The sequence below is a fragment of the Phoenix dactylifera genome, chromosome 2 (genome assembly GCF_051530095.1).
Source record: "Phoenix dactylifera cultivar Ajwa chromosome 2, Ajwa_hap1_PhDact_Kaust_v1.1, whole genome shotgun sequence".
In the NCBI taxonomy this organism is placed as follows: Eukaryota; Viridiplantae; Streptophyta; class Magnoliopsida; order Arecales; family Arecaceae; genus Phoenix; species Phoenix dactylifera.
Genome location: NC_143191.1, coordinates 50,856,423 through 50,879,216, shown reverse-complemented (window position 1 = coordinate 50,879,216; position 22,794 = coordinate 50,856,423). Strand labels below are relative to the sequence as shown.

The window sequence follows — 22,794 nt, the reverse complement described above, 5'->3', positions numbered from 1 at the left end:
AGAGACGTCCTTTATGGGACAAAATCATGCGTTGGGAAGAGGAGCGGACAATATCTCCAAAACTCAAAGCCATGATGTTTCTCCCTTTATTTTTCATAAAAAAATCGTCCATATTTTCTCTCTCGTGTGCATAGCACGCACGTGAAACCGTATGACGACCACTATTTTTTACCATTTTTATCACCGTGGATGCGGCCGCCCCTTATGCGCGAGCTGCAGCGAAATGGAAAGCCCGATGCCAAACCCTCTCTTTCAATGAAATTCCCGGAACTCGCCTCAAGCTATCTGGCATCGTCGTCGTCGTCTCTCTTTCTCTCTCTCATAAGGTACGATTCGGACCATACAACCCTACTTCTCCCTCTTCTTGAAATCGATCTCCTTCTATGGTTGCCATCCAAGATCTCTTAAATTTTATGGGATTGTCTGCTGAGAGTGAAGATTTCCCCGAACAAATTGAAATCTTGTAGCTCCGATTCCTTCTTATCAGCACTTCTTCCATGTAATCTAGGGTTTGATTCTGGTACGGGTCTGCAGATTCCTTTTTCTTCCTTTCAGTGAGATATCCGTTGTTTTTTCCCCTAAATCAGTAGGGTTTACAATGAATTTAAGTTAAGAATTTTCTTATCTGGTCTGATTTCTTCAAGGGCTACATAAGCAATTTCCTTTTCTTTATGATGATATTAATTTCTCGATGCATTTGTGGAGTACGATAAGTATGCTACTTTTTTATCATTCAGAGCGAGTTCCGCTATCTATGAGATGTTACTAGATTTTAACTATTTTTAGAGAAAAATTAAACTATTTTGTCATAGTTTTTGCTGAATGTTTTGTTTGGTTGAATTGGTACTACTAGTATGTGCACCTGCAATGCATGCGACAGTTTCAAGAGGCAGGTGTGCCTGATTGATGGCTGTTATACTATCAAAATGTTTTTACCATGAATTTTGCAATCTGTATTAGTTGATAAATGTGCTCCTAGTCTTTGGTTAATGCATGTGATGCATGTGACTGATCCGACAAGCACAATTGTGATTTGTGTTGTTGTTGTCGTTGCTGTTCTTGCTGTTGTTTAGGGATAAACACCCAGTTCTGGTTAATTGCCTTTCTGCTTGTTCTCTGATGTACTCCGCCATGTTTAATTTATCGAAGTAAGGTCCCTTAGTTAATATTTTAGACTACTAAATTTGGAGTTTTAGGGCACTTGTCTTTTGCAAAATTCAGGAGAGCTAACCCACTTCCTTGGCAAGTAGTGCTATGACACAGTTTACCTTAATCATGTGAACAGCCAAAATCATGAATTGATAGTGAAATCAACCATCATGAGGAAGCAAACATGCCACTTTCTTAGTCAGAAAGCAATAAAAATTGTGTTATATTAGACTTTGAGAATCATAATAAGTAAAGATTTGAACTGGAGCCTTCATTACGACCTTTCCCACTTTTTGGTTCTGAATTTGTGCATATTTTTCGTGGTCCTACTGGCTTTTAATGATTGAAAGCTTTACGATTGTATTAACATAGTTTTCTCTCCTTACGTGTAACTATCTCTAGCATCTAGCTAAGATCACCATGCCCATTTGTTGCACATTTCAACTTGAGTCTAGGGAATAATCAAGTCATGTACATTAGTTTTTCTTCCTCTGGCGCAATTTTTTTTCCCTTGATTCCAGGATCAGTCATTCATGGTTAAGTTGCACATGTTTTATCAATTATAACTGTAAACATGTGATGCGCGAATGCAAGTTGTATTTTATCTTGTACCATAGACTCATGAAGGTACACACTCTTCGATCTAGACTCAAAAGTATAGTAGACATAGCTACTATTTCTCCACCTTGTTTGTTTCATGGAATGTTGCTGAGTATATATGCTTCTCAATCTATTTAAATGGCTTGTATATTCCTGAAATCATTTTTACTGTAGTCTAGTGTTGTTAAAGGGCACACCTAATCTGTACCTGAATCACAATGCATGCCCTGGTGCATGCTCAATGCCTTGCCTACCTCCGGCCGAGGCCTCAAAAAGCTGACCTTCTCTGCACCTTGCTAAGGTGCTGTGGCATAAGGCATCCTTTTAGTGCTATATTGATATTTATGACTCCGAATGGTTGCAAATGTGTTGTCTTGTGTGCTTTGATGAGCGTGTGCATATGTGTTTGTCTAGGTGTGTTTTCTGTTTCTATGTGCATGTGTATGATTGCCTGTGGGTGGCTGAAATTATATTCTTGCGTTTGTATGTGGATTTTTTGTGTATTCTGTTTGTTTATTATTGATATTTTTATATCAAACATATTTAACGTCATCAAGTCATTACATGTATATACATGTGCATAAATTATATATTGCATATATAAATACAAAAACACATATAAATCATGCATAGACCTGTGCAGAAACCAGCCTGGCCTGATTTTTGCTGGGCATGGGCTTAGTTTTTTTTGGCCTGATGGGCTGGTAGGGCCTAATTTTTTAGCCCAAGATCGGGCTTGCCCATTTCAAACCCAGCTTGGTCTAGCACAATCTAGTGAGTTTCTCCCTCCCCTCTCAGCTGTCATGCTATTACCTCCGTCCCCACCTCGACTTCCTCTCTCTCCCTTTGCTTCCTCTCTCTTCTTAGTCATCCTCCTCTATGGCTGGCCTCCTCCAATCGTCCTCTCTCTCTAGGCGCGAGCTAGAACCCCTCTCCCCCCAATTTTCAAAACCTCTACCATCTCTCGCCTTCAGTCGGTCCAGGCTCAATCGGGTTGGAATGAACCCAGTCCGGTCAAGCAGGTCAAGCCCGACCTGCCCAACCTATTCATGGCTCATGCCTGCTTGGTTTATATCATACCACTCTTAGGCTGGTCTCAGGCTTGATAAATTTGCCTTGATACTAGACAGGCCCAGCCCAAACCCAACTCGGCCCGGCCTATGCTCATGTCTAATCATGCATATACATGCATACACATGTTTGTAACTTTATATGCATATACATGTATATCTGTATGTATAAAAAATTGTATATATAGATATGTTCATACATGTATCTCTAAACATATATGTGCAAATACATATATGAATTCATGATGTTGAACATATCTGATAATAAAACTAACACAAACAAACACAATGTACGAACAAAATCACAAACAAATACACACTCACGCAAGCACATGCATGGTGTGCACCTTCCGTTGTGTCTTGCACCTATGTTGCAGGAGACCTCGACGAGCTGGTGTCTGTTGTGCCTTGAATGACTTTGCTGTCCTCAGTAATTACTCTATCCACAAATAAAGTGTAATATGTGTGAATGATGTTGCGCAGAGTTCTCTGGAACTTGAAACTAATTGTGGAGGTTGTTGCAACAGGAATCTTTAGGGGCTGTCTATTGTCTATTAAGGATAAATTGATGAATATAGACTCAAATACCAGCTTATAGCACAATTTATGTTAGCTAGTTCCTTACGAGATTGTCCATAATTTCTCTTTGTTTCCCTTGCAATCCAATGTTGGGTTGGTTTGAAGTGTAAACCATTGTTTGTTCTCTTTGGTCTACTTACCAGACAAACCATTGGGCTGGCTTGCAGTGTAAACCACTATTGGTTCTTATTGGTCTATTTAGCAGACAAACTAGCGGTATCAATTGACTTGACCTAGTACAAGCCAGTACAGACCAGTCTGAGCTAAAACTATTAGTGCGTATTAAGACTTATCTGTGTGTGTTATTTTGAGTTATAACTTTTAGAGTAAGATGTTTTTTTGTCATTTCATTTCAACATTTGATGAAGAAGGGAAAGAGGGAAGAACCTGACGAGAAGAAGAAATAAAAGTTAGAGAAAACAAAGTTCACTTAGAAGTGTGAAGGTGTTTTCTTTACTATAGGAATGTGATGGACTCATATATAAGGAAAGTGCATTTGAAAGTATAATCACTAATTCATTACAAAGTCAGAAAAATTTCTGAATTGATGTTCTAGATTTGCTAATTGCTTGCTGTAGAAATGATAAGGAGGTTTGTTTTATCTTTCCTACATGTTTAATGATGAAGTTTCCTATTCTTATTTTCTAATTTTTTAAATAGTTTTAACTTTTAACCCTTAGTTTATACCGACATATATCAGTTTGTACATGTTACCAAGGTCGGTGGAACTGTTCCGAATCAGGCGGTTCCGCCCGTTTTGAGCCGTATGGGTGGATCACTGGTACGGTTCCAGCTGTAGAAATGAGATGCATGCCGGAGCTGAAGAGGGAGAAGGAAAGAGAGAGCGAGCAGGGGAGGGAGGGAGGGAGGGAGAGGGAGATGTGGCGGACGCCAGCGGGGGGCCGGCGGAGGCCGCAGCCGGTTCCCCCTATTTCGAACCTCTGCCTCCTGCCGCGGCCTCCGCCTCCGGCCTGGGTGTCAGCCCTCTGCCAGCCTCCGCCACCCTCCTCTCTCCTTCCCTCTCTGTCTTTTTCTCTCTTTCCTTCTCCTTCTCTCCCTCCGGTAACGGATTTTGTTTCCGTTGCCGGAATCGTCCCGGTCCGCCGCCGGGACAGCTCGGTATGACCGGAACTGTCCGGTTTGAGACGGTTCCGCCGGCTATAGTGTTGCAGTAGCTTTTTATATATTGCAATTAAAAATGATTTGGCATTGTGTCACTGTATGACTGACCAAGACCTGGAATATTCATGAAAACAATAAGTGGACCTATAATATGTAAAGCTCATCTTCAAAATGAATAAACTTAATCTAGAACTAGGCAACCAAACTGTTTCCTTTTAAGTAATTTTGGAATAAAATAAAAAAATTGGATTTGAAAAGAATTTCAATTTTGATCATTTCTTTTCTTTTTCAATAAAAAGGATCTAATCCATTTTGGGGCGAACGACCCGATATTACCTTTTACTTATTTTTTTTTAAATAAGGAGATGGGAGATGCCTGTCAATGTTCGGATCAACTCCATAAAAAAGTGGCTAAGATATTAAATGAGGAGATCAAGGATATCAAACAGGACTTCGACCCCACTGAGATTGTAGAGCAGGTACTAATATTGCGGATTGATGCATTTCAGTTGAAAGACCCGACGTAGCGAAACCTTGAGTAAAAATAGTACTTGGGGTAGTTATTGTGCTTAAATCATTTTTATGCCAAATCACTGTATGATTTGGCATTTTTAGAATTAGTCTGTTTTATGATTTCTTTTCTTAATTTTGTAATACGTGGTTAGTGGGTTCTGAGTTTTGTGACCGTTTGGAGTGAAACAGAGTTCTGTCACTTTCTGGAATACTATGCTAGATCAGTACTGGACAAAGTCTGGTAATTAGTTCCATTGTTGTCGTCTGGCATTGCTCTTGTACATTTACTTCCCATTAATCTGTGTTGTTAAATATAACTGACAGGAGAATGAGTAGTCATAGTTGCCCCTTGAATATTAAACAATTTGAATATCAGTTCTAATGTCAAATATGATTGAAGTGTCCCCTTCCATTGAAGTAGATAGAGATCTTCTGTTACAGGTTATAACCCATTACGCCTGGCAATCATAGCTAGCAGATTAAACTATGGCCCCAGGAAGTAACAAGAGAAAAGGTGGGAATGCCATTGAAGTATCAAAGAAAGCACCATCTGAAACAAGAACATCCCAAGCACTGAAGCCTGAAACAAAAATTGCAAAGAAAGATCCAAATCAGAGCTTGGCCAAAAAAAAAGAATCCAAAAGATCTCCAGAGGTTCAAGTAAAACCTGAGAATAAGAATGAAGACTACAAAAACAAAGAAAAAGATGTGGCCAATAGAAAAGAGAATGGAAAGACACAGGGAAAGGACCACAGAGATCAAAATGATGAAGAGAAGCTTGGTGGGCTGATATTCATGTGCAATGGAAAAACCAAACCTGATTGCTTCCGTTACATGGTCATGGGTTATCCACCGAACCAGCAAGAGCTTGTAAAGAGTATCAAGCCTGGTCTAAAGCTCTTCCTATATGATTTTGATGTTAAGCTTTTGTATGGCATCTATAAGGCATCATCTGCAGGTGGGATGAAACTTGAGCCATCTGCTTTTAATGGGTCCTTTCCTGCACAGGTGCACTTCTTATTTAGCTTTTCCTATCTATAGTACTACTTCATAGTAAATACTGCTGAAAATAAACCAACTCATGCATTCAGAGGCACATGGTAGACTACAGAATGACAAGCACTGCTCTCTTATTTTCCTTGGGAAAATCTCTAATATCTTCCAAATATTTTGGCAGGTCCATTTTGAGGTTCACATGGATTGCTTGCCTCTGCCAGAAAGCGTCTTTAAGAAGGCAATCGAGGACAATTATGAAGGCAACAAGAATAAGTTCAACATTCAACTAACTGTCCAGCAAGTGAGGACCATCTTCTTTTCAGAAATCACGAATCGTGCAGTCATCTTAGCTGCTCTTCTTCTTGGCTTTATTTTATCTTGGACCTTTTTTTTCCCCTCCTTTCTTTCCTCAATTTCATAACAGGAAAACTTCCTTCACAGGTTTGTCTGACAGTAGGTTTGATGTGACATTTTACAGGTGAAGAAGCTTACTGTGCTATTTCGCTCTTCTCCTAAGCTCCAATCGAATATTGAGGTCCATGCTCGTACTCCACAGCCAGCTCCAGTCCCCGCACCACCAAGGACTACTAGGCCATCAGTAGAAGCACCTCTGCATATGCACCAAGAGACATTGGCCAGGGGTCCATATGGCCTTGATAAAGCCAGGAGCTACTATAATGCACCCCCTTACAAGGAGACTCCGCCAAGGGACTCTGTTCTATATGATCCTCTTTCTCGCACTGAGGAGCATCGAGAATATGGTCTCAAGCAAGATCCCCCAATGCCTGCTCCTGCTTCCATGTCAGGCTTGTCCCATGGAACCTGGGATGCTGCACCACCAAGGTCTTTTATACCAACAGTAGAAGCTCCCCTGCATCCATACCCAGAAACATTGGCCAGAGGTCCATATGCCTTGGATGAAGCCAGGAGGTATTACATGCCGCCTTTACACCTACAGACCTCTTCAGCACCAAGTGATTTTGCTCGACCTGATCCGCTTTCTCTGACCGACGAGGAGTATCGGAAATATTGTCTGAGGCGAGAACCACCTTCACACATACAGACCTCTTCAGTACCTAGTGATTTTGTTCAACATGATCCTCTTTTTGTGACTGAGGTGGAGTATCAGAAATATGGTCTGAGGCGAGAACCTCTGATACCAGCTCCTGCTTCCTCCATCTCTGCTCCTTCGACGTTGGACGTGTCCCATGGAAGCAGGGATCTTAATTATCCTAATGAAACTGTGCTATATCAATCTAGTAGAGCGCTATATCAAAATCCTTTGGATTATCAGACAGATCTCTCCCAGAGGAGAGTGGATGAGACACAGTATAAGTTACTGCCGGTGGCTGAACTTCCACTTTCCCGACCAGCATCTCGTCTTACCGACTTGTATGGTGTATCCAGGCGAGGTGAGGTTGAATATGGAGAGCAGGTCATTGAGCCTGAAAGATTGCATTCTACTCGTGCAGCTGATTCTCTCTCAGATTACAACCAGAGATACCGACATCTAGATAGCAGGACCGAAGTTCAGTCCCTGCCTGTATCATCTCGATACTCCTTTACTGGTCTTCTTATTCGTACAGATGAGTCTTCGAGGTAGCCTGAAACAGGAAGATCCTGCCATTGCTTAAAGACTAAAGGCATTTGGTGCAATGTCCTAGAAAATGCCAATTCCAGGCACTTTGTTCGCTTATTGGATATTCTATGTATTGGTACATGCTCAGAATGTAGTATTCTATATTAAATTATTAGATGAGTGAGCCCCTACACGTGTCCTGTTAGCAATATTTATGGGCTGTAAGTATCTTATCTGCTGCGTCAGTGCTAAAAGTTCTCTTAAATTTTTTATTTGGAACTTGATCATTCAGTCTGTGACTCTGTTGACAGAAGTTGCCAATATGCTTGTTACATTTACTCTGATCCTGTACTGCAATTGTCCAATGGGGCAGAGTGGTCAGCCAACATAGTACATAAAACTGAATTAAAATTGTGCTTATGGCTTGGGTATGAGAACTGAATTCCTCTATTACATGAATGTGATAGAACTTTCTGTTGCTGTTTGTCTAGTATGCTTCTACACCGAAAATAGATTCACAAATGATCTAAAATGAATAGCTTTCATAAAATGGCTATTTGCTTTTCCAGGAAACTTGCTCTGCTAAAATTGGCAAGTCATTAAACCTGAAAAATCTACAGAAGTTTCATAAAAAATAGGTAATTCTCTTTATTTTCATGAAATGTGCTTCACAAAAAAATCCTGTTTTATTATTATGTGGTCTAAAAATACCTACGTGCATCCAATCAGCCGGAGGTAGCATCCATAGACAAGTTTAATGTCCTTTCATTGTCCCACGCTATTTGTGTGTTCTTGTCGAAGCCGTGGATGCAAGTAAATACTAGTTGGAAAACAATAATATGCATTAATTTAAGCCTCTTTCTCTGTCCACCCTATTTCAACAACTTAGCCTAAATATAAACTTAGCCAAGAGCCCAACCCTTTACCCAGTATATTTCGAGATTTGTTATTTTTTGATTTTTTTATGTATTTATACCCGATTTGGATGAGGCATCCGCTTAAAAAAAGAAAAGAAAAGAAAAGAAAAGAAGGAAAGGGAGAAGGAGAGCCCAACCTTTCCAATCCAGCCCTAGTCCAATCCAACTACCCAAAGAACTGTCGCCTTAACGGCGTCATATATTTCCATTTTTCCTTCCTTTTATTTATATTTTGCTAATAAATTTTAGATGGATAATGATAATTATGGTTTAAGGGTCGTTAAGGCGTCATCGTATCCAGGAAATGGTACGTGTGTATGGTGGCGCAGACCAAACCGATTCCTCAAACCTCTCCGGGCGAAGGAGGAATAACGAAAACAAGAGTTTATTGTTAAAAGGAGGAATAGCAAAGCAGTTTTCTTATCAAAGTGGAGGAATAGATCATTTCCATCAGGAGGTATGCTTATTCCAATATCGATATTCCTGGTTATATATTTCTTGAAATTGGAATAATTTGAGCCACCTTGTTTTCTCAGATGTTTCAAGTTTGTTTTTTTTTTTTTGACGCAATTCTTGGATGATTTGCAGGGCTTATGGAAAGTGGAGGGAAGCAGAGATCTGACGTGTCGTATGCCCTTTACCACTTCTCCACCAGTGGTGCAGCGGTTGCTGTTGCCACCGCCGTCACCCATCCTCTAGGTTTTTTTTTAATTATTATTCTTGTTCCTATTCTGGCATCTTGATTGGATTCCATTTTCTTCTGAATTTCATATGAAGTGGATTGGTCTAGTGATGGATAAATGTATCTGGATTTTTTGGAATTCCTAAACTGGAATCGAAGAATAAATGTTATGATTGGTACGACTTTTTAAGATTGAAACCACCTTTAGTGCACTTCAATGATGGAGTTCTCTGCACTGTCCTGTAGGAATGGTTATGGATGTGAATAAAATGTGGATACTGTGAATTAGAGTTGAGTGCATATAGGGTTTTTTTTTTTTTAGAGATGTCCGTTATTTTGTAGGATTTATATAGCTTTGCATGTATTCTTATTGTTTTTGATTTTTTCAAAGATTCCTATTAACTCTTATTTTTCTTATCATTCATATATTTTGGGACGGGCCATGGTAAATCAAAATCCCACCACAATTTGTACATATCGTTTGCTCGTGATGCCCAAAGTGCATACTTAAATCATGTTTAGATCTTTGTTTTCTTTTTCTTTATATTTCTTCTTCTTCCTTTTGATTCCCAGGGATAACTCAGAATCTTCTAACTATTTTTTGATGCTGTGGGATGTTCAACAACCTTCTGGTTATATGAGAAATATGATTACAAATGCATGTTGTCATGGATATGCACATAAATTTTTAAAAATTGACTCTGAATAATCAAAAGCCATTGAATAAATACATGTAAGGGGGGGATAATATTATTAGACAATTGACTTCTAATTGTAATTTATTTAGACAACTTGAGAGAAGATTTAGTTCCAAAATTGCCTACACAACATAGCAAATCTTTTTTAAAACCTGTTGGAAAACAAAAGGACTCCTGTGGGATGTTTAAAACATTCTTTATTCCACCATGGTTATCTAGAAATTGTCGTCAAGTATTTATATGATAAACTTAGATATGAATCGATACAAGTCTTATGATTGAAAACCATCATTTAGAGTCCCTTTAGTAAACAAATGTCTTTGTCTTTCCGTTGGACACAAAAGACAAATGGCTACAAAATTTGTGTCAAGTAAACGCTACTTCCCTTAAGGATGGATGCCCTTCCCTTAAGGAGTTGGTCGACTATGGTTGATGCTGTGGTAGAAGAGGGACTACGGGTGTGCTACCTCCTCGCACCAAGAGGGGCAGAGTGGGATGAAGCTAGGCTTCGACAGTTGTTTTGGGTGTATCTTGCTTAGAGGGTCCGGTCCCTCCCCGTTTCGATTTGTGTGGGACTAGATATCCGAGTTTGGAGCACCTCGTGCAGTACCAGTGTTAGGGTGGGAGATTTCTCCCGAGTTATCTGGCGGGAGCGCGAGCTAGGGCCGGACTGCACTTGAATTTGGAGGTTCAGACTTCACCCAAAGGCATCACTCTTCTTGTGGAAGGTGATCTGGAAACGCCTTCCGACGAGATCGACGCTGAGTAGACGTGGTTTGAGGATCCCTCCTGAGTGCGGGAGGTGTGGCGTCGATGAGACCGTGGACCACATGCTATTTCAGGATGCATGGGCGAGGTTGACGTGGCAGTGGGCAGAGTCTCCGCGGGAGGCCTGGAGTCAGAGGGTGCTGTTCTAACAGGTGATTCACCAGTGGTCGAGTAGCCTACAGACACGCCAGAAAGCCGTCAGAGTGACTTGCACAGCATACCAGAATTTGCTGGCAAAAAATACTCGTACTTTTGGTAAGCGCAGGATGTCACCGAGGTTTATGGTGGAGTACGCCCGGGCGCAGACGGCGGAGATCAGTCACACCTCCTCTTCTGATAGACCTTTCGCAGCTCAGGATACTTGGGGTTCCCACTCTGCTCAGGCAACCTCTCATATGGTGTTCTTTACTTGAAAGCCCCCACCCCCAAGCTTTCTCAAGGTTAACTCCGATGGGTCTGTTTTGGATGGAGGCACGAGGGGAGGTGCGGAGTTTGTCATACAAGACCCAAATTCCAAGGTGGTGGTAGCGGGCGGCTGCTAGTTATTCTACATTTTGGTCCCCAGGGCAGAGTTGAGGGCTGCTAGGCGGGTCTTCAACATACACAGCGAGTGCTACAGGCCAGCTTGGTTACCTGGAGAGTGACTTGGCCACGGTGATCAGTTAGATCCAGGGGGTTCGAGGGATGTGGGCTCAGACCATCCTTTGCTTTGGGACATCTGGATGATGACGAGGAATGGTGGGGCTTTTCAGGCCAAGCATGTTTTTAGAGAGGCCAATGGGCCCGCGGATTGGGTGGCCGGTCATGTGGCTAATCATTCTGAGAGCATCTTGTGGGCAGGAGAGGGAGAGTTGCCTCGGGCACTCCGTGATCTTTTAGTTTTTGATTTCATTGGGTGTATTTGTACACATATTATATGAAGAACCTGCCAAAGCAAAAAAAAAAATGCTACTTTGGTGTCAAGAACCAAATTAAGTCAAATTCCTGAAATGGATGGAAAGCATATGTTTAACGAGTTCTCATCATTGTTGACTTCATCAATGCTGACAATATTTAAAGAAGTGAAATTTGATTTTGTCTATATTTCCTAGTGTACTAGATATCTACTGGAATTAGACACAAGTAAATGATGTTGCATAAAGAAAGAAGTAGGAGCAAGACTTAAACATAGAAGGGGTGTTTCAGTTATTAGATTTTCTAAAGACTGATTTCAATGACATGGTACGTTGGTAACTGAAATTTAACAAAGGCAAACACAATATTGCTCTATGTTGATTGAAGATTTAAAGTTACATTTATGAAGCTGAAGGAAGTGAAAGTGTGTCATAGACGTACACAGAGTGGAGCAATGTTACATGGGCCTTATGTCCAGCTCAATTTTCTACATTGTACATGTATAGGTGAGTCTGATACACATCCAACAGTTTGGTTACTTAACAAATTCTTTTATTGCAAAGCCTAAAGACTGCTCAAGGTTTGGGCTCTTTAGCTATGAGTTCAATCCACCATAATGACGTTGGAAATGAGCTCTTGCTATTGGAGCTTGGTTAAGGATAGAGGTATTTAAAAACTTTTAGAAATGTGATATGATTCATCTATAATTTGGCCGACTATACCATTGCTTAGAACTGCAACTCTGGCATTTTAAGTTTTTGGAGGCATATAGAAGATTACATGGTAAACATGTTTTTAGTATCTTCTCATATTTTTAATATTTAATATCCCTTGTTTGAAATTGTGTACACCAAGTGAACTATCTTACCTGCTGATACATGTGTAAAATGAAACTGGTGGTGCAGATGTTCTCAAAGTTAGACTTCAGATGCAGCTTGCCGGCCAAAGAGGAAATTTGGTTGGGATGGTATCTTCCATGGCTGCTAGCTGTCTCAGGAAGCTTTTAGATTTCTTTCTTCTGATATTGGAGATAGTTGCTAAACATAATCTTTGAAACCTGCAGGGAGAACTTTCTGCACAAATAATAAAAAGTGAAGGGCCTCGAGCACTATATTTGGGCCTTGGACCTGCATTGACTAGGTCTGTCCTTTACGGAGGTCTTCGGTTAGGCTTATATGAGCCTTGCAAATATATTTGTGACTACATGTTTGGGTCAACTAATTTCCTTGTAAAGGTTGCATCTGGAGCATTTTCTGGTGCGATAGCAACTTCCTTGACCAATCCAACGGAAGTTTTAAAGGTAGAATACTGCACACTGTGAATTCTTTGGAAAAATGTTGTTATAATCCTTACTTAATGGAGAATTTTCTTTACCTGTGCATTTATGCAGGTGAGGTTGCAAATGAACTCAAACGCCAGAAGGGGCCCTATTAGAGAGATGCATAAAATCGTGTCAAAGGAGGGCATAAGAGCACTTTGGAAGGGTGTTGGCCCAGCAATGGCCAGAGCTGGTTGTTTGACTGCATCACAGATGGCAACATATGATGAATCCAAGGAGGTTTAGCTCTTCATCAGATGCTCCACCTTTTTTTCTCTACTTATTAGAAGACATTTTACATTGTTTTCAAATATTTAATTGAACAATATATTATCCTTTATCCTTTTTTTTTACTTAGGCTTTTGCTTTTGTAGATAACTTCATTTACTTTTCTCCGATTCAGGCCTTGCTCAAATGGACACCCCTTGAAGAAGGTTTCCATCTACATCTCATGTATAGGGAATTCCTGGTTATTTTTTGTTGTCTAGATCTGCAAAGTATATTCTGAAGCTGCGTTTAGATTAGAATGCTTAGAAATAACTAACATCAGTCTGTGCCTATATGAAGCTCAAGTTGCATAGCTGGAACAGTCGGAAGCCTTGTAACAGCACCAATGGACATGATCAAAACCCGCCTTATGTTGCAACAAGAATCCAGGAGTGTCAGAAGTTACAGAAATGGATTCCATTGTGCTTACCAGGTATTAAACAGAAGGCGTCACGATGCAAAGTTTTTCTGCACATTGAGCAATATTGCTCATATGCATTTTGTGTTGAATATCCAGTATAAGTTGGTACAATCCTGTAGTCTATTCATTTTATTTGCTCATTAGTGGCCTAGCCTTATTGCCCATTGAGGTCTGTGCAATGACAAAATTGTGTATATGGATAAATATGAAGTCATCATCATCATACAATCACAGCAACCCACCTGGGTAGCTAGCATATTTACATGAAAAATTATACCGCATTTCATAATCATTAGCAGTTGGAAGCCTGCAATCGTCATGCTCAATTAAGATGTAATTCAAAAGCATCAAATTGTTTGATTTGTAATTTCTGATTTTCTTTTTTAGAATTAGGATGGGTGGAAGCCTGGCTGAAAGTTGAAATGAAAGTGGGATAAAACCTACCTAAAAGCCAATACTGGCTTTAACTCTCACTGACTTCCTAGAAGCCAGATATTTTTGGGTTGCAGAATACCTTCTTCCAGAATATAATGGTGGTTGAGATCAAGTAATTGAGATATATTAAGGATGTGAAGTATGTGAACAGTATCAACAACTCCTACATGGTCATTGTAGTCCATCCAAAAGCCAACAAATTGCTGAGTTAAGACAAATGTATAATAAAAATGTATGAATGATTACAAGGAACCTATGCAGCACGCTGAGAAGTCTTAAATTTATACTTTACCTGTGAAAGCACTAATGGGCTTGAATTTGTAGTGTAGAATTTGTAAGTAAACAGTATAATTTATATTTTTGGAGAAATATATTTGATATAGATACAGTCACGAGATGTTTTTATTATACATTTTGTATGAATCAGACTCATATCTGTCATGCTACTGAGGGCAACATAAAAGGAAGCAATAGATAAATTAATCTTGAGGTATAGGGAGGGTCGATCTCCATTTGCATCTTCTCCTAATTAAGAATTAGCTGTTTTTTGGGAACTTTTAACCAAACGCTGCCTTTGTTGATCGTACTGCAAAAGGCTTAAGTATGCTTCTCATTTGAGAAAACCTTAAATTCCATCTCCAATATCTTGTGGATGTGATTTCAACAATTTCTTCTTTAAGTAACATTCTGTAATTTTTGAAGAAGATTAAGAAAAGTGTAAAAATGCATGTCAACAATCTAATTTTGGGTCGGTTGTGCTTTAGCCTACTATATGGACAGAAATACATTACTGATCTAATAGCCATGTACATCATCACCTGTTATATGGAATAGAAATCCTACATTTTTTTTTTTTTGGTACAACGGTGGCTCACACTCGACGGGTCAAAATCAGAAAGCAAAAGACTAGATAAGGATTCCGGCACTGCACCGTGATCCATCCATACGAAACCTCCAGAGTGGTAAGCCGCAAAGGAAGCAACCCAGTCGGCGGCACCGTTTGCTTTCCTATAGACGTGCATGGCCTAATGGGAGCCATACTCCTCTAGTAGTCTGCGAATGTCGTGGCGCAACGGTCTGCCCTCACTTGCGCGTCTCCGGCCCTGGATCCAATCGATCACCGTGGCCGAATCCCCCTTGAGGAGGAGCCGGTCCGTGCCCAGTGTCCACCGAGCATAGAAGATACTCTCTCAGGTGGCTCGCCGCCACTAGTATGGCGTCGTGATCCCTGATAACGAAGGCTGCACCTCCGCATCTTCTGTCGTCAACCACGCTACCATCGAGGTTCACCTTCAGAAAGGCAGAGGTGGGGGCACCCAGGATACGAGCACATACTTGGATGCTGCATGAGCAGGAAGGGAGCCCTAGATGTTCCTGGCCAACTCAATAGGTGAAACCTCAGTGGTACCGATGAACTCCGCCGCATGCAATAGCACTTTAGCCGCCACCACCTTCGAGGGTGGGTTGCTGCCCTCGAAGACTCGAACATTCTTATCCAGCTAGTAGTGGTAGGCCAGGTAGGCAGCACGAGTCCCCCTCTCCTCCACCCCAGACCCCGTGCTGAGGCCTCTAGAAAGCGAAAGAACTCCTCGATGGACACCCACCTCTGCCATTGGCCAGGATGGACCAAGGCACACCTCCAAATCTGACTGGCCCGTAGGCACACGATAAGAGAATGGTAGATGGACTCCTCCACCTTCGGACAGGCCACATAGGTTGTAGGACACCTCACTCTCCGCCGCACCAGCACGCCCCTGGTAGGTAAGCATTCCCAGGCCACCTTCTATAGAAATAAAGCAACACGGGGGTGGATGCGCATCCTCCAGATCCATCCGCCATCCATCTGCTGAGACACTGATCCCCCAGCCATCCTCGAGACGTCATGGGCGCTCACTGTCGTCCTCCTAGTCAAGCTCCATATCAGGGATCAGCAGGGATAGTACCCGCTCGGCAAGCTGCTCACCAAAAATCCGCCTAACGAGATCCGAGTCCCACCTCCGCTCCCTCCGGACAAATAGGTCACAGACTCTACGACCCTCCAACCACCCGTGGTTGATCAGTGTGGACTAGCCCTGCAATGTATCCTCGGATAGCCACCTATCCTCCAAGATATTGATGGCTTGACCATCCCCAATCTCCCACCTGGTCGCCGGAAGCACCCTCGGGGTGCGGGCACAAATCTCTCTCCAGATGAAGGAGGAACCTCGTCCAGCTCGAAAGGCGAACGGGGTGGCTGGGTCCCCATACTTCACCCTCAGTAGCGTAACCTAGAGACTCCTCGACTCCAGAAAAAATCTGACTGCCATCCTGGTAGCAAATGTCTCCCTACACTCGACCAGAGAGTGGACTCCCAGCCATCCCCGGCTGGTTGGCTGACAAATGGTCTCCCAAACAGAGCCGACCAGAAATCTTACATTCAGTACACATCTCCTTCAAACTCGAGACAGACTGCAGATTGTGTTTGCGTCTAAGAGTTTGTCATTTGTCAAGGAAGAAGCAGTGATGCTAAACATGAAACTTCAGGTACACTATACATAAAAATACAGATATATGCATGTACGTATGCTGATATGGTAGCCATAATTTCATATTTTCAAGTCCCCTAATTTTTCAGAAGCTATATTCTGATATCCTATTGAGCAGCTCTCTGCCTTCTCAATGAAAAAGCATGCCTTTGCATGCTTTTGATTTCCACTGGTTAAACTCTTGGTCTATGATGTGTATTTAATTAGAGAGGCCAGCAGGTAGGGAGGTGTTGGTGATCAGGAGACATTGGTTGAATTTGAAAGTATATAGAGTGTTACCTTACCTCTTGTAGTGGAAACATAATATCTCAGATAGGTTTCAGAGAAGAGCTTGTTTCTTGATTCTAGAATGTCAATAATAAGTGGACCCATCATTTGTTCATGATATAATTAACATTAGAAATAAGCCTTTTTCACTTAATAAAGGTGACAAGTAATTTAGAAATCTAGAGGATTCTTATCAAATTCTGATTTTATCTTTTCTTAGGGGATTGACTTGGAAATATCGTTCCTTGGCCACTACTTTGGACAATGGAGTTAAGAGGAATAAAATCTATGACACTGAATCAAAACTCATCCTTCAATTTGGAAATTATGTTTTTTTGGAGAGGGGAGATTTAGTAAATATGAAGGCCATATTCCAATGGTGGAGAGGCTATAGATGATGTCAAAGGTATAGCAGTTTGTGTTCTTTTTTTTATCTTTTGTGCTGTAAAGGATGACTTTATTAGGTGTTTGCTTGTGTTTGCTTGTGCTCTTCCTATTGAAGTGGTTAAGCTAAAACTCTACAGCTGCTCACTTGTTGCCCTCCTTGTGACATGGTTAGCATTTTCTGTTAGTTACCAGACCTCCCTCTTGTAGAGAGGCAAGTTTTAAATTGGCTATGTTCATCTTATAAATGATATCAGATCATTTAAAACTCATCGATCACTCCTTTCAAAAATTATCCACATATAGGCAGTCTTATGATGATATGCTATCACAAAAAGGCTTGCTACCCTCATGATCTATCTACAAGGTTAGTGATAGTATCATCCAAGGATTAAAGTACAAATCCTTATCAGTCCGTACCAGCCATATAAGATTGTACCAATAAGGTACCACCCCCATATTGTGATGACATTAATTTACATGGTATTTTACATGCATTTTGTTGTGCAAGCACCAAGGGAGATACCCTCTTTCTCAGTTCACTACCGTACCATACTGGTCCATACCACACCAGTACAGGTTTTGGTACCATTACTTCAATCCTCCTATTGCTCTTAAAATAATTATTTCTCTTCCCCATGCTGGCCTGAATATTACCTGATTGCCTCATGGTTTGACTACATATTAAGTCTGACACTCCGACTAGCTAAGCGAGTGAAACTATTACTTCAAATTTTTTTCAGCTTCCATGCTTAGTTGGCAAGCAAGTCAAGATAATGAGTGATTCTTCCCTTCTTTGCTTGAAGCAATCTAAAATACTTAACTCTTTGTGGTTGATATTAAAGGGAATAGACTGAAATGCCTATAATATTTTTGGTCGTATCTTATGTAAAATTTTGATTCTGATCTAGCATATAGCGTGAGATGAACTTTTTGCTAATAGTCCATGCTTTTTCCCCCTCTTTTAGTTGGCTTTATTCATAATTCTGAAGTATCTTCTTCTTAAAAGTCCAGATGAGAAAAAGACACTAGTGGTTTTACCGAGCTTTTACTTCTCTTTTTTCTCCTTATTTATTTTTTGGTTTGCTTTCAGGTTGTGTTTACAGAGGGCTTCAGAGCACTTTATAAAGGGTGAGGATCATTTGCAAACTTTATCAAACATCAGAGTATTTGATGCAAATATTGATGGCACACAAGCATTCTTGGGTGTGCCTGATGTTCAATTAGTCTTATTTATATAATTTGGGGAATTTATCTTTACTGGTGTTGAACAGGGTTGTACCGTTTTAACCTAGCTACGATTTTTTTCAGGAATGCCATTTTTCTTGTGTAATGTTTTGCTTAACTATGCACACTACATCAAATCATTTCAACATGTTGCGTGTAATGATTTCAATTGAAGACCTTCCATCAATTCTCTCAAACTTCATTACCATTGGCCTTAATGAGTTTGTATTTTCTTCCTTCGAATTATCTTATTAATTGGGTGGGTTCTCCCTCCTTGTTCTTCCAAAAGGACGGGAAGATACAACTTATCAATTTTCAAACCCTTTTTTATTATCCTATTCTATCATGTGCTTGACTTGAAACATAGAAATGAAGATAACAAAATAGGAATTTAAATGGATCGGAAATCTTGAAGAAACTTTAGTTAAAAACCATGTAAATATGATCCTTGTCTTGTCTTCGCACAAGCCATACAGTGCGGAAACATGCTGAGAGATGGTCTAGTAGTTAATTTGCCACTATGGCAAAGAGAGAAAGGAATGCATGTGGATGTGCCGTATGTTGCAGGTTGACAGGTTGAGAGCAGTAAGAAGATTTGCTGCTGAGGGAAGGGATCGAAGTTGTGGATGAAAGAATGATCTCATGAGTGAAAATTAGCCACTTTAGTTTCAACATTACCATTCTGTGAATGGAGTTCTTGAAGTACTTCTCCAATCCATTCATATCCCAATAAGGATTGCTTCCTTGATTGACAAGGACAGCTTCCTTATTTAGCATGAAAATTAACTTTCTAAGATATCTAAAATTTGCTTACTGGACAAAACCAGTCCGAGAATCCAAACTGTCATATGAGAATGACCGAGTTTAAGAGACAAATAGCAGAGTTTTATAGTCTTTTTTTTTCCCCCGAAGGGGGGGGGGGTATCAAGTTACAAATATAGTGTTAAGATAATTAGATGTATTTGTAACTAGACATTTGAGTTTCTATTTTAAAAAGAATGGAAAGATCCCATTTTATCATTTACCCCTATGCTTTGAGTAAACCGTTTAATTATAAAGAAACGATGGATTCTACTTGAGAAGAAAAGAGGGGAGAAATACTCCAGGCTTTGTTTGTCGTATCTCTTTTGGCACCCCAAAGGATCATTCCTAGCTGTCCTTGGAGGCTGAACTACCAAATTCCTCCTGATCAGTCCATTTCAATTTTCAACCTCATCTTTTCTTTTCAGGAGTGTGTCTGCAAATGACATAGACAGTGCTATCTCATCATGAATGAGATCAAATATCTCATTTGCAAAAAATAGGGTAAGCCTTGTTTTTTTACACTGTTGATGGTTGTAATATGTGAAAATTATGTGAGTATTATTTTCAGAATGACCTTCCTAGATAAAGGTAAATTTTGATTCATTTAGATACAACTGACTGACTAACTACATGGTATCACGATTATTAAAGGTTGATCATTCCATTTTTTAATTCACTTGTAGTAACTCTTAGTTATTTTGTCCTGTAAGAAACTAAGTAGTCAGACACCTTCTTTGAATATTTAGTCATGGTAAACGTGCATACCAAGCAGAGAAGTTTATGAATAGAATCCACTTCAAAACTAGGTTGGGATGAGATCTTCTTGTTAGCAATTTAGGATTTTCACATCCTTTTAAGTGCTTTCTTCCCCTTGAGTCTTGTCTGTCTGCTCTTTAAATGTATCTTCCTTCAGGACCTTTTGTAGCGTCCTATCAAGTTGCCACAAAATAACTTTATGGGGAATATTTACCAAATATTTTTTACTCTTTCTTCAAGATTTCCACAACAAAGTCAGTAGTAACAAAAACATCAGGCAGTTTATTAAAATGATGGCTATCCTGAACTATATACTGATTTGGAAGGATATGGATGAAGGGATTTGGGAAATGGGAACCTTGAAAACAAGAAGCAACAACCAATGTGATGAGCCAGTGAGACTTGGGTCTTCTAGTTGGCACCCATCTCTCCCACACATGTGCTGAGGAAAGGTTCTGGGTCCAAACAGAGAAGGTGGTACTCCGACCATCCTTCTCAAAAACAAAAGAAGAAGGTAAGATGTATAATACTGGATTTTACCTGTCTGCTGATTGCTTCAAAAAATCCTATTATGTTAGAGCGGTCAATGCCTGCAATTAAAAAATGCAATAATTGAACTTTTTTTAGTTTTGTTATTTAGTATGTGCCAGGGTCAATGATGTTGGCTCTTAGGGTCTAAATTTTGCTTGGCATGCAGCAATAATCATGATATTTTCTTGGTTGAGTCCCTTTCTGTTATGATTAGATAGGAGATGTTGACATACTATTTTGATTCTTGTCTCTGGAAACGGTAGAGACCTGAAAATTACTAAAAGAGGAGGGATATCTGATTAGAATGGTGTCATGTCGTTGTTAAATGGGATGGCAACTTTAATAAATAAATAATTTTCTAAATGAAGATAGTTGAAGATTTCCATCATTATCAGCATAGGGTCCTATATGCCAAATCTTCAGTCCATTCAAACCGACAAAATAATAAATATGGTATGCTGTACCGATCGGTACAGGTCGGTACCGGGCGTACCGTACCCGTACCGATGGATACCGGTATCGGTACGCCAGTGTCGGTACGCCTGATGTACCGCATACCGTACCGTACCGACATTCGGTACGCTTATGCTAGTGCGGCACAGGTACGGGGTTCGGTACCGGTACGGCGAACCTTGGGCGACATGTAATGGCTATCTGAACTGAGTGCCTTAACTACCATGGATTTCCCTTTATTATTTGAGCAAGTTGTTGTCTGCCTCTGGATTGGCATTTTATTTTGATCCATGGCTCATGCATAAATGTGTCTAAACCATGTACAGAGACAGGCCTAAGTCCTATGTGCAAAAACTGGCCTAACTGTTTGCAAGACTACTTGTAAAGTGGCTGCGTGAGGACTAATCATCTGATGCCAGTTAATGAAAGAACTGGGTGTGAAGTTCCCCTGCATTGGTTTATTCAGCTGCAAAGAGGCAAAAAATGGTCACCCATTTGGCATTTGATGCCATCTGGAACTTTGAGATTCATGGTGAAGCATGATTTTTATTTATATGAACCCAATGGCAGAACCATTAAATATTGTCTTTCAGAAATGTAAGTACTATTTTCTGTGGATCAGTAGCGGTAAAAGCTTACTCTTTGCACTTCATGGCAGAGCTTATCCTTACCCAACCTAAGCTAGTTAATCCTTTTGCCGCCTTAATTTATTCATAAGCCATGCATTGTCTACTTTCTTTTGAGCTTTCATTTATCCTTGATGGGCACGAAAACATGCATTCTGTTATATACGATCAGCAAATATTGCTGCCCGAATGCTCTATGTTTAAGAAATCTCTAAAGAAACTGTTGCTTGAATAAATTTGTCTTCCAGGAACATATGACATTCAGCTGGGAAACTTAAACGAAGAATTTGTGCCTCTGAATACTTATGTAATGGTTTCTTTTGCATCCATTTTTTGTGTATCAGAGGTTTTGCTACCTTTGCAAGATTAGGTCCCCAGACCACAATCACATTCATTGTCTGCGAGAAGCTACGGGAACTTGCTGGAATGAAGGCCATCTAATTGTGGTGGATATTCCAAGTTAATGGACTGCCATTTTCCGAATGCGAGCTCGTTGATATGTTCCAACAAGCAATGCCGCCATTCCTTCTGTGATTGCATTCAGAGGCTACACCAGATCTATCACAGATGCATGGCGTTAATCGTACTTGAATAGTGGTCTTTCCTTTACCAATTTGGTTTGTAATTTATATTGCATTATCTGATTTGATCATTCAACTTGAGTTGTTAATTGTACATGGCATTCATCATTCCGAGGAAATAAAAAATGAATTCAGCTGTTATGACGTCCATTTGATTACCTGAGGAACACTAAGTCAAGAACAAGAAACTTTAGCTTCCGCGCGAAAGCTTGAAGCCTCGCCAACTGATGAACCTCCAGGTTAAGCCAAGAAACCACTATGACAAGATCAGTTAAAATGGAATCACTTGAGATAACATAGTTCAAAATTATAGAAGATTCGGTCACCCTCTTTCTAATTGCATTTGGGCTAGCCATGACTGAAGGTCAGTCTTGAGATGTGCATTATTATATTCTTGTTTAATATATTCTGCATATAGATAAAAGTATCTGGCTTATAGTATATCAATTGTTAAACTGATGCTCATCTCTTCTTCAGATATATATGAGCTCGTAGTTAGGTTCATCTTCATTCTACTCTCACCTGTTTACTTATTATGTATCATTATTGATGTATGATGATCATGCTTCCCTTGGTGCTACAACATACATTGCTTGCTGTTTCTTAGGCAAGGTCGTGAGGAGAATCAACTG

General features: G+C 40.3%; 2 protein-coding genes across 12 annotated transcripts; both read left to right on the top strand.

Moving 5' to 3' along the window:
• On the top strand, positions 1–7,946 carry LOC103709142 (uncharacterized). Of its 3 annotated transcripts, none has more exons than XM_039125239.3 (4): positions 1–326; positions 5,475–6,041; positions 6,211–6,330; positions 6,508–7,946. In XM_039125239.3, the coding sequence occupies exons 2-4, from the start codon at positions 5,520–5,522 to the stop codon at positions 7,630–7,632; spliced, it is 1,767 nt and encodes a 588-aa protein (XP_038981167.3). In that variant the 5' UTR covers positions 1–326; positions 5,475–5,519; the 3' UTR covers positions 7,633–7,946. The 3 variants fall into 3 exon arrangements, with proteins under 3 accessions (XP_038981167.3, XP_038981172.3, XP_038981169.3); XM_039125244.3 differs by having other exon boundaries at positions 131–326; positions 5,505–6,041; XM_039125241.3 differs by having other exon boundaries at positions 288–520.
• Positions 7,947–8,824: 878 nt separating this feature from the next.
• LOC103709143 (Mitochondrial substrate carrier family protein) lies at positions 8,825–22,303 on the top strand. 9 transcript variants are annotated; one of them, XM_008794354.5, is made up of 9 exons: positions 8,825–8,982; positions 9,114–9,224; positions 12,473–12,534; positions 12,631–12,867; positions 12,958–13,125; positions 13,289–13,338; positions 13,453–13,585; positions 18,278–18,315; positions 21,926–22,303. In XM_008794354.5, exons 2-9 carry the CDS (start codon positions 9,119–9,121, stop codon positions 22,020–22,022), a joined length of 891 nt encoding a protein of 296 aa, XP_008792576.1. In that variant the 5' UTR covers positions 8,825–8,982; positions 9,114–9,118; the 3' UTR covers positions 22,023–22,303. The 9 variants fall into 9 exon arrangements, with proteins under 9 accessions (XP_008792576.1, XP_008792579.1, XP_008792578.1 ...); XM_008794357.5 differs by having other exon boundaries at positions 13,260–13,319; positions 21,926–22,062; XM_008794356.5 differs by having other exon boundaries at positions 21,830–21,972.
• The last annotated feature ends 491 nt before the right edge of the window (positions 22,304–22,794 follow it).